A 14,147-nucleotide genomic window follows, 5' to 3' on the forward strand; every position below is an offset into this window, starting at 1 on the left:
AAATTTAATTATTTGTAAATGTTTACCTTGACCTGAAATAACTGCATACATTACAGTGCCTGTTCATTTTGGTGGAATAAGGAACAAAGGTTATGGATTTGTTTGTTTTTTGTTTTCTACTCCTCCACAAAAATGTTTTGTATGAAAGGAAAAACGAAGTGTGAATTTTTTTTTATATATATATCTAGCTTTATTTTGAAACCATTAGTAGGTTTGTTTTTGATCAATATATCAATGTATATGTACGATTGAACCCATTTCTTGTTTGTTTTTTTTTTTCAGCTTGCAAGTGCAACAGCCACGCCAATGTCTGTCACATCAACACAGGGAAGTGTTTCTGTACAACCAAGGGCGTCAAGGGAGACCAATGTCAGCTGTAAGTGCTCCAATGTTTTCAATCATCTTCACTAGGGATGGGATTCCAATATCGATACTGCTTATCGATTTGATTCCTTACCGATTCTCATTGGGTGAGGGAATGAAATAATACAAATGTATTTGCTTGCTTTAACTCTTTATTATTGATTGTTTTCACTGGATAATAATATGTACAATATATTACATTTTGGCTACAAATACAGTTCTCCTTTTGAACTTAAACAACTTGATCCAAAACTAATTCAGACATAAAACAAACAATTTTTCCGTAAAAAAAGAACATATTAACCAAAAGTACAGCTGCACTTATCAACTTGTGGTAGATTAACATTTTTTGTGCTGAAAAATGAGCATGTTTGCCTTGTCAGGAAGGATACGAGATGGTTCTGGACCTAAGGTGTCTCCAGTTGTGGAGAACAACCTTTCAGATGGTGTCATGGATTCTTGGACACAGATATTTCTCAGCTAAAGCTGACACCATTAGCATGTGTCCCTCTTCATCCACCACCAGAGGATGGCGCTGTCTATGGTTGGGATGGGAGGATGGTTTTTTATAGTTATAGACTTCTTCATCCAATCTATGTAGGGCCTTAATAAAATCCACGTTAACGGATTCGCGGACGGAATCACGAACTTGACCAATGAAAACAGAATTCACTGTTGAACACGAAAATGGACAGAATCAATACGAAACGCTGTCACCGGAACATTTTTTTATGGGGAAATATTTCCGGGGGGGGGACTGCTCATCAAGTGAACCGCCCGCCCCCCTCCCCCCTCCCATCCTGGCTGCTTCAAACAGGCTTCAAACACCACCTTAAACCACCCAAAACACTGCGTAAACTGCCAAAAACTACGCCAATCATCACTGACTCCTAATTACGAAGCCACCAGTCTATGGTTGAAACTCTTTCTCACCGTAGTTACTGGTTACACTGCAGTGATTCACAATGACACCCAGATTGTTTTTTTATTTTTATTTTTTTTATTTAAATGCATAAAATACTGGGAGTTTGCATTCGAAATTAGCTTTTTTGTTGAAACCAAATTGTTTTGATTTTGGATCATAAAGCTGCTGGAGACGATTAAAAAAGTTAGGGTAATGTAATTTAAAAAGTCGGAACGGTTAGTTTAAACTGGCAAATAATAGGCATGAAAAATTGTGAATGTGGTGAAATTGGCAAAAATAAGCATGAAATATAGTGAAAAGAAAATAAGCAAAAATGGGCTCTAAATGTTCACAAAATATTCTGAGATTCTTGAAGGGATCTGGCGACCCCCTCCCAGTGTCTCTCGATCCCAAGGTTGAGAACACCTGCCATCGACGTGTTTTTACTTCATTCTTTCTTGAGTTTTCTCCCAAAAAACTCTGCCAAAGTGATTTCCCACCGCATTTCTAGTGTTTTCACTGAATCCGGCCAAGATTAATCACAAATATCACAGCGAATGCTGTGAACAAACTGCAACAAAAATGGAATCAATCCAATCACTGTCCACCTTTTAGGGCAAAGAAATGTCAGTGAGAATGAATTAAAACACTTGTGTTTACAGTGGAGACAAAAACAAACCTTAAAACTGCAATTTCATCCTTTTACATCTTTTTTTTTTGAGCAAATGATCTTTAATTTATTGATCTCTGACGACTATATTATGGATTTATCTTTACATCCAACACCTTTAAATCATCAAATTGAGCTTAAAAGTGTCAGCAAGACATCAGAAGCAGATGTTTGGATGTGGTGAGGTTGAGTTCTGGTAAAATGTGAAGCACTTTACTCTGGTCACTGTGTTACTCAAACCATTTCAGATCCATTGTTGCTGTGTGGCTGTTAAAGCCATCAGGGAACACTCTTTCCATTTAACGCTCCACACAATCAGCACAATATTAACAGAGCTGCTACTTGCACTGCTCCCTTTTTCTGTATTTTTCAAGCCACTTGCAATCAAACCGATTTTTTTTTTGCAAACTACACAAAGTTGAAACCGTAAACCCAAGAAACGTGTCAAATCCCAGATGTTTCAGACAATCTAAAGGTTTCAGTTCTCTACTTAATCTTTGCCCTTCACTCCTGTGACCTCAGAACAACCTCAGAATGATGGTGAAGCCTCGTTTTGCTCCTGACACCAAGGTGAACCACAGCAAAGACTGCTTCCACTAAAAGGCTGAGCACATGTCCACTGTCAAAGTGAATCAGCCTATAGTGAAAGAGGACATATTGTACACACACACACACACACACACACGCACGTCACTCAGCCTGTGACCTTCAATACTACACTCAACAAACACTTTCTCCAAATGGTTTCTTATTAAATGAAAAACAAGACGTTCATCGATGTGTTCACAAAGAAATGCACTTTTTAATAGTATCAAAGGACCTGTCAAATATTATCAAAGGACCTGTCAAATATTATCAATAGGTCAGAAATCTCTCACAAAGAACAGGTAATGTCAACATCAGTTGAAGGCAACTGAATTTTGTGCGGCGTCCAAAAAAATCCTCCCCAAAAATAGTAATTTAAGAAGTTGTAATTAAACATAATACACATATTTACTCCAAAAACACAAAAAAAACCATGTTAAAATATACAGTTTTGACAAAAGTACACAAAATAACAACAAAAACACAAAAAACCATAGTAAAATATACCAAGTGTTAACAACAGTACACACAATAATGCAGGGAAAAAAGGGTTTTATCTTTTGTCTTTGTGGTTTTGATGTTTTTGTTATTTTTTGTTGTTCTTGTTGAAATTATGTTTTTTCCCTGTCATTATCTGCATGTTTGTAATTTTCTGCCTTTTTGGGGTCACTTTGTGTATTTTTGTTGTTGTGTTTGTGTGCCTTCTGTAATGTGTTGTTTTTTTTTTTTCTTGTGCGTTTTTGAAGTCATTTTTATTTCAGTAGTTTTTGTCTTTCTAATCATTTTATGTTTTATGACTCATTTTGTGTATTTTGGATTTTTTTTGTGTACTTTGTGCATTTTGCTGCTGATTTGTGTGTTTTGAGAGTTATTTTATGTATCATGTTGGGCTTCATATTCCTTTCAACTTCTCGAATTAAAATTTGGGGGGATTTGCTTTGGGGGCTGCAAAAAATGTTCATTTTAATTTTAAGATTTAAGATTACGACTCCCTCTCGGTATTGAGCGCGATATTTCCGGGTCATGATGTCACTGTGTCGCAGTTTGTTTAGGTTTAAAAAATATTAAATATTAAAATATATATATAATATTAAAAATGTTTTTGTCCTGCTAAAAGTTATTTAGGTTAATATTTCATGGTTGTTTAAAGTTATTCCTGTGATCCCAAACTTCCTTTAAATCGGGGGTTATGGACTCCACTTCCTCCTCCATCTTCATCTCTGTGCCATGAGGTATTTTTAATAAAAATATACTAAATGATTAAAATAAAACATAAAACTGAACAATATTTATACAAAAAGTACACAAAAAGACAACAGAAATGCACAAAAATATACAAAAAGGCTCCAAAAAAACATTTTTACAGAAAAAGACACTGAACAACAAAAAATATGAAAATGACAAAAAATGACAAAACTAAATATTTATACAAAAATACACAACATGACAACAGAAATGCAATGCATAAAACTACTCTAAAAAAGATACAAAAATACACAAAATGACTCCAGAATCACACTATAATGGCAACAAAAAACAATATTTATACAAAAAATGCACAAAAAGACAACAGAAAGATACAAAAATACACATAATGACTCCAAAAAACATACATTACAGAAAAATGCACCAAACAAAAAAAATATAAAAATGAGTAAAAACAACAAGCACATGTATCATGTTCATGTCCCATAGAATTAAACCATCAAAATCACACACACACTATTTTACTTTGCACCTGCAAATAAACCCCTTTATAACACTACAGAGTATGTACACCTCTTTATACATCCTACCTTCAAACACACTCATTTGGCCATAATTGACATCTCTACTTAAGCTCCTCCCACTATATGAATACATACTTCCGACGGGCACTGTACGAGTTCTAATAAAGATGAAAAATGTTTTAAAGCAGACATCTGTGCTTCCATAGTGAATCCTAGAGCACTGCTGGTGAGAAATGCTCTGTGATTGGTCTAAACAGGTCACCTTGTTCTTTGTCTTTGTGTTTTAAAGCTTAAGTGGTGATTGTTGATAATTGAACAAGGACATGTTAACCTCTCTGTGATTATGAAGCTCCTCCCACAATAAATTGCTGTCTTTCAACACTTGTCTGTGACATTGTAACACACTGTGAAGTCTGCAAAAGACACGTGCATTGATCGAGTCTTAGTTCGAGCACCATTTGAGGATTTTCAAATTAAAATTAAAAAACAAATTACTCTAACTGCCCACATCAACAAGTCATCACAAAATCTTAGAATTTTTAAAAAATTATTAACCATATTTTTTTTTGTTAATTATTAATTTCATTAAATTTTATTTTCATCATTTCATGATTTAAAAAAAATAAAAATATTACTGCTATTTACTTTCTTTGTTTATTAATATTTTACATATGTTGAATTTTTTTTATTTTTTTCACAATTTTGTTAAATTTGTTTCTTTTTTAATTATTATTGTAAAGAAAAATAGTGTCTTTACTTGAATTTGCTCCAAAATCTGAAATTAAATTTTTGTAAAAAGAACTATTTTGTGAATATAAAATTTTAAAAAGTGTCAGATGAAACATAAAATAATATAAAATCTAATTATATTGACACTAAATCTCTAAATTTGGGAAGGAAGAATAATCTAGAACATACAGGAAGCAGCTACATCTGCTACTAATCTGAGGACGATGTATTTTGGCCCCACATTGTGGCCTCAGCTGTTTCTGGGCATCTCAGATACTTTAGTTTCATAAGCAACAAACTTAGAGTTGAGACAAGGTCACAATGTGTTGGTGAATCCGTGTGTAAACGTCGTCTCCTCGGGCGTTTCTCTGGCTGTAGCCGAAGCTGCTGAAATTCAGTCCAACACTGAATACTGAAGTTACATCAGCCATCATTATCTGTAACCAAACTGGATCTGTAATCTTCTCTGAGGGGAAGCGCAACCAGTTGGGGTTTTTTTTGCATCGTTTTCAGCAAGGACACACAAAACAAAAACCAAAGATGAAAACAAGCGATAAAACAATTTTAGCTTATTATTAGCTGCATAAAGGTCTTGGGGCTATTTATGACATTACATTTATCCCAATAAATCTCCTTGTGCTGAAATAGGCTTTCTCCAGTCCTACAAAGTTCTTTTTTTAGTCAAAAATCTGCCTTGAAATGATGTCACTCTGTTCTCCTCCATCATTGCTTAATGAGCAGATCTTGACATTGAATTTGCAGTTACATCTTCCATGCTCCCCTTGTTTTTTGGGGGGTTTTTGTAGTTTTAAATCAGGCAGAGGAGGAGCTAACACACATAAAAAAATATGAAAGACATTTATGGTGTTAAATGACTGAAGAACAGATGATAACTAGACTTGATGTTAACCTCCACCCTGGGCTTCAGTTGAATTCAGCTTTTTTTAAATATAGCACCAAATACAACAAGTGATTTAATGGCACTCATCACAAACAACTTGAGTTGTTTTTAATAAAAAGAAATTAAAAAAAAGTCCACTACATTGACATGAGCAACATCAGCGATGATGGAGAGGTAAAACTACAGAAATGGAAATAGTGAAAAGAGAGGAGAAAGCACTGACTGCAGAGAGAAAACCATTGATGTTTTATTGTAATAAATTATCTGTCAGATAATGAAAGTTATGGGTGGATTTATCTAAAATGGTGAGGAAAAAGGAGAAGACTTAAACCAGTGGTTCCCAACATTTTCCACTTCCTGAACCCATTTTTATGTCACAAATTTCTAGCGACCCCAGAGTTTTTTTTTTTTTTCTCCTTCTTCCTAATATACATTTTTTGATAATGTTTGTTATAGTGTGTCCAGTATTGGTGCACAAAGTAACAATATGTGCCAGCTGAGATTATTGTATACTAAATTTTATTCAAACTATATTTAATTTTGAAAAAGTAAAAGTATAGAATACAGTTTTCATTTGAAAAAATAATATACAGTATATATATATATATAAGCTATTTGAGCTTTCTGTCACTTTTTGGACTGTATATCTATTATGTATTCTTTCTTTTATTTGATAAAAAAATAAGTAATTTTTATTTTATTTTTTTTACATAAAAAAATGTAATTTGTTAAACTATTTAACATTTAAATCTATAATTTTAATCAGTTTATTTTATTTCATTATTATTAGAAATATTAGGCTACCCCATTTTATTTCCAGGTGACCCCACATGGGGTCATGACCCCAAGGTTGAAAAACCCTGACTTTAACAGTGGTGGATGGAAGACAAGAAGAGATGCTTTTGTTTTGAAAAGAGAATGTTTGCTTTTTAGCTTGAAGACGGTCCCAGGGTGATTTTACGTTTCGCTCGCAATGCATCATGGGACGTTTGAGTATGATTATTGTGCCCACTGTGCACTTAAAAATGTCCCAATATATAGTATACATCCAGGTATTTCTCGTATACTTAATCTTTCCATACTTTCCATCCTTTTTGATGTCAGACTTAGTATGAGTAGTACGTTAGTATCAAAACTACAGTATTAATGCTACATCTTTAGAAACAAGACATTTTCAATAAATCTACCTTTTGTTTTTCCTTTTTCAATAAGTATTTTACTCATTTTTGCCACAGTGCAGAATGACCCGCTCATTTCATTTTGTTTTGTATTTTCTAGCAACTGTTATTTATATCTATTAAGGTCTCGACTATTTTTAACAGCCAGACACATAATAATGAAATTCCCAGCTTACGCGACTTTTCCTACAAATTCTTAACATTTCTCTTAATAAATTACATTACACAAAGCAATATAATAAATCTGTCATTAAAAAACAGTGAAAGGCACCAAACAGTTAAAAGTAGCAGCAGCGTGGTGGTTTTATTCTACATAACGACAGAACAGCAGAGGGGAGGGGAACTAAAACCAACAAGTGGATTTAAGCACAATAATCCGGCCATGAAAATGTTTGTTTGATGGAAGGGCCACATTATCAACATTCATGTCAGCTTTCAGAATAATGACCAATCTGAGCATTAACACAGGAAACAACAAAGAGTTTTTTTTATAGTTATTTTGTGTGCTTTTTGTGTATTTTTCCTGTAAAATATATGTTTTTGTTTGTCGTTTTGCTTGTTTGTTAGTACTGTGGGTTTGCGGAATAATTTTTTGTATTTTTCTAGTTTTTTTGTGTAATTTTGTTTTCATTTTCTGTAATTTTGTATATTATTTTGAGTTATTTTGTATATTTTTGTTGTTTTATGGTATTTTGGCATCATTTTGTGTATTACTGTTGTTGTTTTGTTTATTTTTGCAGTAGTTTTGTGTGTTTTTGGAGTATTTTCTGTACTTTTACTCTATGTTCCTGCAATGTTGTAATTCCTTGTATTTTTTTTAATGTATTCTTTCTGTCATTTTGTACGTTTACTTTGGGTTGCCTATGTCTGTTTTACAGCATCTAATTCAGCCCGCAGGAGACAAACTACAGCCAGCTGATTATTTACTGAGTCCATGTATTCCATTTCTTTAGCTATCATCTGCCTGCACAGTAAGCATCCTTTCTATGTGTAGCTATTGCCGTTTCTTATTTTATTATCACCCTAAACTCTGAAGTCAGGATGCTTGCTGTTTTCTGCAGCCTCAGTGGTTTAGGGCCTCGTCCTTGACCGAGGTTTTATAGAAGGAAATATTCAGCATCCAACGCTGCCCTGTGCCCTAATGCAGCACTACAGCAGAATTGAAAAGACCCAGATGTAAAACTTGACCTGCCCTGTTGTTTTTTTTGATAATCAATTCCTCTTTTTACCTTGTTGTTGTTGTTGTTGTGCATAGTGGTTTTCCTCTGTATCCTCCTTTGTTTGAAACTCTGCCTCCATTTAGCAAAAGCTTGTTTGATCCTCGTTACTTTGTCACTTTCTGTATTACAATAATTTTCTCCCGTCTTGCTTGTCATGGTTTTAGGTTTTAAAGTCTGAGAGGAGTGCCTCTTGCATGCATTAACACACAAACACTCAAAAAGACTAATTACCCCCTCATCATGATGCAAGGACAAAATGTTAGATGCATTGAAATCACTGGCATTATAATAACTATTGTATTTCTTCATCATAGCACTTTTTTGAAGACTTTCTTACTTCCTACTGCTAGGCAATAATTTTCCTATCCATAGTTCGGAGTCATTTTAGGTACGCGTCATCCATTTTGGCACTTTAATAGCCTGCTGAAAAAGTCTTGATAAATGGCAAAAGGTGTGGAGCGGGTTTTTTTTTTTTTTTTTTATCAGGACCCACGATGTCTGGTTGTGTTCTTAGTAAGGTGGCATGATTATAATATTTTTATTAGACAAGAAAAAACTATTCATTTTGATCCGACTTAGATTGCAGCAGAGCTAACGGAGACTGTTCTTCAGTGTGAAGGTCACGTCCTGTAAGTGTAGCAATTACTGTCCATCAATAACTAAAACACAAGGCCTTTTCTTTCTTTTCGACAATTGATCTCAGAGAAAAACCTTCTGACATTTTTGTTGGATTTGATCTAAAGTGTCTGTCTTTAGTTGAGTGCATGACGAGCTCCCGACAGAGAAAGTTTGCCGCCAAAAGTAACCGAAATTTGTATTCTGAAGGGTACGGTTTAGGAAAGGAATCAGGATGAACTTACATACAGTAGTTTATTGGTGTTTCTTGCTCTTAGCTAACAGTAGCTGTGTTTCCATTTTAGTTTTTTGCAAAATGAAAGCAATATTTCAAAAATTTCATCAAAATATAATTGCGCATTGAACGTGTTTCTATTAAAGGTTATTTTTGGGTAGGAGTCTGAAATCGGTCTTCTCTTCTATCCACACGTACAGCGCCATTTTTCTTCCTGAGGGAAGTGGTCATGTGACCAGGTACATCGCATTTTGTGATGTGTAATTGCAGATATCGCGCTTTTGCTATATATTTCAATATCGAAACGCCTCAAAAACCTCCATGAAAGGGTTTTTAGTGATATTTTAGTGTTTCCAATACCAGTTTTTATTGAGCCGTTTAGATTTTGTGCATTTTGAAGGGTAATGGAAACATAGCTAGAGTTGCAGTAAGTTAATTTTGTCTTTTTTTTTTTCAAATAAAGACAAAGCTATATATAGCTAACATATATACAGTAGCTAGATTTGCATTGTCAGAAATGGAGTATCATTGACTGTTATCCTTCTCTCTTTCTTGGAACCAGTCTGTATAATTTCACCTGATCGCTGGCATCAAAAGCTGGGTTTCCATTACAGTTTTTCACAAAATGAAAGCAATAGTTCCAAAGTTTCGATAAAGTCTAATTTCGCTTTGAACGTGCTTTCATTGAAGGTTTGGGTAGGAGCCTCGTAAGTCCTGTGAAACCTCCTTATAACACTCCGCGTTCTTTTGTTGTTTCATCTCTAATGTGCGTAAAGTAGAAAGCTACGATATGTCTCGGTCTCCTCTTCTGTCCACATGTAACGCGACATGTGACCAGGTACGTCACGCCCTGTGATGTGTAATTGCAGGAAAGTGTTTCCATTGACTTGTGCAATACATTTCACTATCGAAACTTCTGAAAAACCTCCTCATGAAAGCATTAGTGTATGCGATATTTGGTTGTTTTTACGAAATTCAGGTGTTTCCTGACCTGTTTTTTTGCGCTTTTTAGAGTTTGCGATTTTCTAAGGGTATTGGAAACGCACCTACAGTCACTTACTGTTATTTTTTTGTTCTTTCTTGGGACCAGTCGGTACAAATTCACCAGACTGCTGGAATCAGTACGGTGTTTAGCTCTGGGGATGGACTGTTCACTGAATAGTTACTCTTTCTTTTTTCCAACGACTCCAGTAGAAACAGTAAAAACTCCAGTAGGTGTAGCAGATGTTCTAGTCACTCAATCAGTTTTTTCTTTGGGTGAGGATGGAGAACAGCTATGATGGGGTGGGGGGGGGTGGGCTATCATTTTCCATTTTCCAAAACAATGACCTGTTCCCAGCTGCAAAAGACTGGACTAATGCTCGCACCCATTGCGACATTTCTGCTCATTCACTAATACTAATGCCCTTATTCTTCCTTTCTTTTCCCCGTCTTGTTTTAGATGTGATTCGGAGAACCGTTACCTTGGTAACCCCCTCCGAGGAACCTGCTATTGTGAGTATTCCACTTTCTTGTCTCATCAGATAAAGTTCTGATCCAGTCCTTGACTTTGTGTTGTTTTCTTTCTAAATACGTGAAGGGTTCATTGTGACTCACTTTCAACAAATTGCTGGTTTTCTTCTTAAAGGACATTGAAAAGTAAAATGCCACAGACAAAGCGGGTTTTTATTCACCTACACATGAAGATAATTGGGCTGTTTTTGTCTCTGATTTTCCCTTCCCAACCAAGGACGGCAAACGTAAGATTATTTTACATTTTACAAGATTATCCTGTGGTCTGAGGTGCGTTAAGAGTGAATTTGTTGCCTCCCCAACCCTAGTGGTCACGGCACGTCACTGCCTAGTACCCCTGCACAGCAAGGCAGCACAACATCAAGCGCAGATACTTCGGCCAATATACATGCTAACGTTAGCTGTAGTGGTAACGTCTGTGTATTGAGCAGATCTGGAAAACAGCAGCGCAGGACGGAGGCTCCGTTAGTGGGGGAAGACCGCTGTTTTGCCACAATCTGTGACCCGAAAAAATCTGTGACCAAAGGAGGCGACAATTCCAACCCCTGCGGCTTCTCGGCGGTCATTTACTCCCCCTTAAACACGTTTGTAATTCTTCTCCAGTCTGCATTTACTTCACCCACCAGATTGTGTCATGTTCAAGAGAAACCACAGCGGTCACAGATTTTTGTCTAAACGCCCGGCTCTGAGGAATCCTCAGAGCTTAACAGTTACTGTAGACTCACGGTAGGCGAAGCAGCAGTGTTCCTGGGTTTACTTAGCTTCTATAGCATGTCCTGTGTCCCAGGTGTTGGCGATGTTGTGCCAAAGTCTGTGACCCGAAAACATCTGTGACCGCTGCAGCTTTTCGGCGGTAGAGAAGAAGAGTGCTACGTCATCTGCATAAACCTCTTCGTAGCTATTAAGGAGCTATTTACTCCCCCCGTAAACATGACGCTTCGGTGGGTGAAGTAAATGCAGACTGGAGAAACGTGTTTAAGGGGGAGAAAATGTCCACCGAGAAGTTGGAACTGTCGCCACCTCAGGTCACAGATTTTTTCGGTTCACAGATTTCGGCACAACACCGGTACTCTGCTCGGCTTCGACCCTTGGTGACGTCATTGACTAGTCAAAGTCGATTCGACTAGTATATACATAAAGTCGACCTTTAAAATGATGTACACACTCACACAGGGGATAGGGAAGTGCCTCTCCATTGGGGAATGGAGAGGCACCATAACAGGGTGGTGGGTTGGCTCACATATTTGGGCCTCTCCGGTGGGGGCCTGGCCCCTCTGTTGGTGGCTGGGCCACTACATAGAGTGAAAATACATCAGGATGGTGTGGTCGGGCGTGGCGGTGGGTCTCGGGGGGGCTTTGCTGGGGTCTCTCCTTGCGGGGTCTTTCCGGGCGGTGTCGGCCTGGTGGAGCGCGGGGACGCTTCCTCCCCTTGGGTGGGGCTTGGTGCTTGTTTCGTCGGCTGGTGGCCTTGGGGGCGGGCCCCGCGGTGTGCGGGCCTGGGGCGGCCTGCCTCGCCGGTTTGGGGAGTGGGTGTGCTGGGGGTGTGCTGGTGTCCTCACCGGGGTTGGGGCGGGGTTGCTAGGTGCCTCGGAGCGATGCTGTTTACTGGGGGGCGGCGCTAGCTGTTCCGGTGGTGGAGGTTGCTGTCGGCCGCCTGGTGGGTCTGTCCTGCCATCTGCGGACTGGTGGGTGGGTCCGGGGCATCTTTGGCTCGGGGCTGCGGTTCCGCACTTGATGTGTGCCTTTGGGGTGCCTCCATCCCCGCGGTGGGGATCGCCGGTTGCTCGCGGGCCGGTGGGTGGCGCTGCTCCGTGGCTGGCGCTGCCCGGGGGGCGGCGGGCCCTGGGCTGCTGGCCTTGGGCTGTCCGGGGCTGTGCGGTCCTGCTGGGCTGTGGCCGGGTCCTGGGCGGGGGTGGGGGGTGCGTCCCGGGGGGCTTGGCCCGGGGACTTGCCCTTGGGGGGTCCTGGTCCCGGGGGGTGCTCCTGGGGCCCGGGGTGATTGGCTGGCTGGCCGGGCCGGTCCTGGCGGGGGTCTTTCGGGGCGGGTGCCGCGTGCCGCGCCCTTGCATACCTAATGGTACGGCCCCTGCTTGGGCAGTGCCCCGTGAGGCAGGGTGCTGGGGATGCACAAGGCGGTCTGGCTTGGCCCTTGGAGGGGGCCCTGGCTTTTAAAAAAAATAAAAAATAAAAAAAAAAAAAAAAAAACTAAAGCCCGTGGCGCGGGCGACATCAACAATAGGTGATTTGGGGCGCCATGGGGGGCTAGGTTGGGGTGCCTGGGGGCCGACGGGGAGACTCCCGGCGGCCCCCTGGTGCCTTATGCGGCTTGGGGTGTGGTCGTCCTCCCTGGGCGGGCTGCTCCTGGTGCTGCGTTCATTCCGGGTCCCTCTGGCCTGGGGTCGGGTCCCTGCTGGCTCTGGGCCCGGCGGCGGGTGCCCGCCGGCTGCCCGTTCGGCGTGGCTCTGGTCGTCTGCTGGGCGTGGGCTTCGGCTCCTCCGCTGGGGTCTCGGGCGGGGAGCTCTCTGGGCCCTCCCCTCGGGGGGTTGGGCGCGGGGGTGTGGGGGGGGTGGGGGGGGATGGGGTGGGGGGTCTGGGGGTTGGGGGTTGGATTGGTGGCGTGGTGCGCTGGGTCCTTGGCTCCTTGGGGCTTTCTCGGGTGTGTATGGGGGGGGCGATGGTTGCCTCTCGGTTTGGGATCTTGGGGGCGTTCGGGGGGCTGCTTGGCCGTGTGGTGGTCGCCGGGAGCCCCCGGGGTGCCCGCTCTTGCTGCTGGCCTGGCTGCTTTCGGGGCCCGGGGGCGGCTCGTGGGTTTTGCAGTGGCGGTTCTTGGAAATACATTTGTCATGGATGCACTGGCCTTGGGCTGTGGGATAACACTCATACTGGGCTCAACCACAGACACGTTGTTCCCAAATACCTGTTTTATGGAATTTCCACTCACTTCTTCCTCTGCTCACAGCCACCACCATTATTCCTAAGCCGCACACAGGTCACCAAACTGGCTTGATAACTCAACAATAAGCACAATATACACAACCACAATTTCACATCGCATCACTTGAAAAAAAAAAAAAAAAAAAAAAAAAATAAAATAAATAAATAAATAAAATGATGTAGTCGTTCAACCCCTAATGTCCACTTCAATATTGTGTTTTTCCGTTTGGTACCATATTTCGGTTTTATTAGATCTTCTTTGAATAGTTCTATGTGTGATGTGCTCAATCATTTTTTGGTATTGTTGGGGTTTGTAGAAGATTCAGGACTTGGATATTCCTTGTGTGTGCCTCACATTACACACAGGTGCATTACTGTTGACTGCTTTCATTTTTAATATACTGCAGTTGAGCCAACATAACTTTAAAAAGGCTGAACCAGTGAGAGGACTGAAGCCACTTACTTTTTAAGTATAGTTTTTGATCGTCAAACAACCTTCAGTTAAGAGGATAAACTTAGAGTACATTGAGACTTTACTGCTGTGAAGCTTTTATCCTGTAATGGCATTTAT

General features: G+C 39.9%; 1 protein-coding gene across 1 annotated transcript in view; it reads left to right on the plus strand.

The window, feature by feature from the left end:
- Positions 1-14,147, plus strand: part of atrnl1a (attractin-like 1a) — a 230,695-nt gene that overhangs the window by 73,023 nt on the left and 143,525 nt on the right. The window contains exons 21-22 of the mRNA XM_028469441.1: positions 283-376; positions 10,572-10,624. Coding sequence (XP_028325242.1) covers positions 283-376; positions 10,572-10,624 — 147 coding nt within the window. The remainder of the gene's footprint in view (positions 1-282; positions 377-10,571; positions 10,625-14,147) is intronic.

Source organism: Gouania willdenowi, chromosome 15, assembly GCF_900634775.1.
Source record: "Gouania willdenowi chromosome 15, fGouWil2.1, whole genome shotgun sequence".
In the NCBI taxonomy this organism is placed as follows: domain Eukaryota; kingdom Metazoa; phylum Chordata; class Actinopteri; order Blenniiformes; family Gobiesocidae; genus Gouania; species Gouania willdenowi.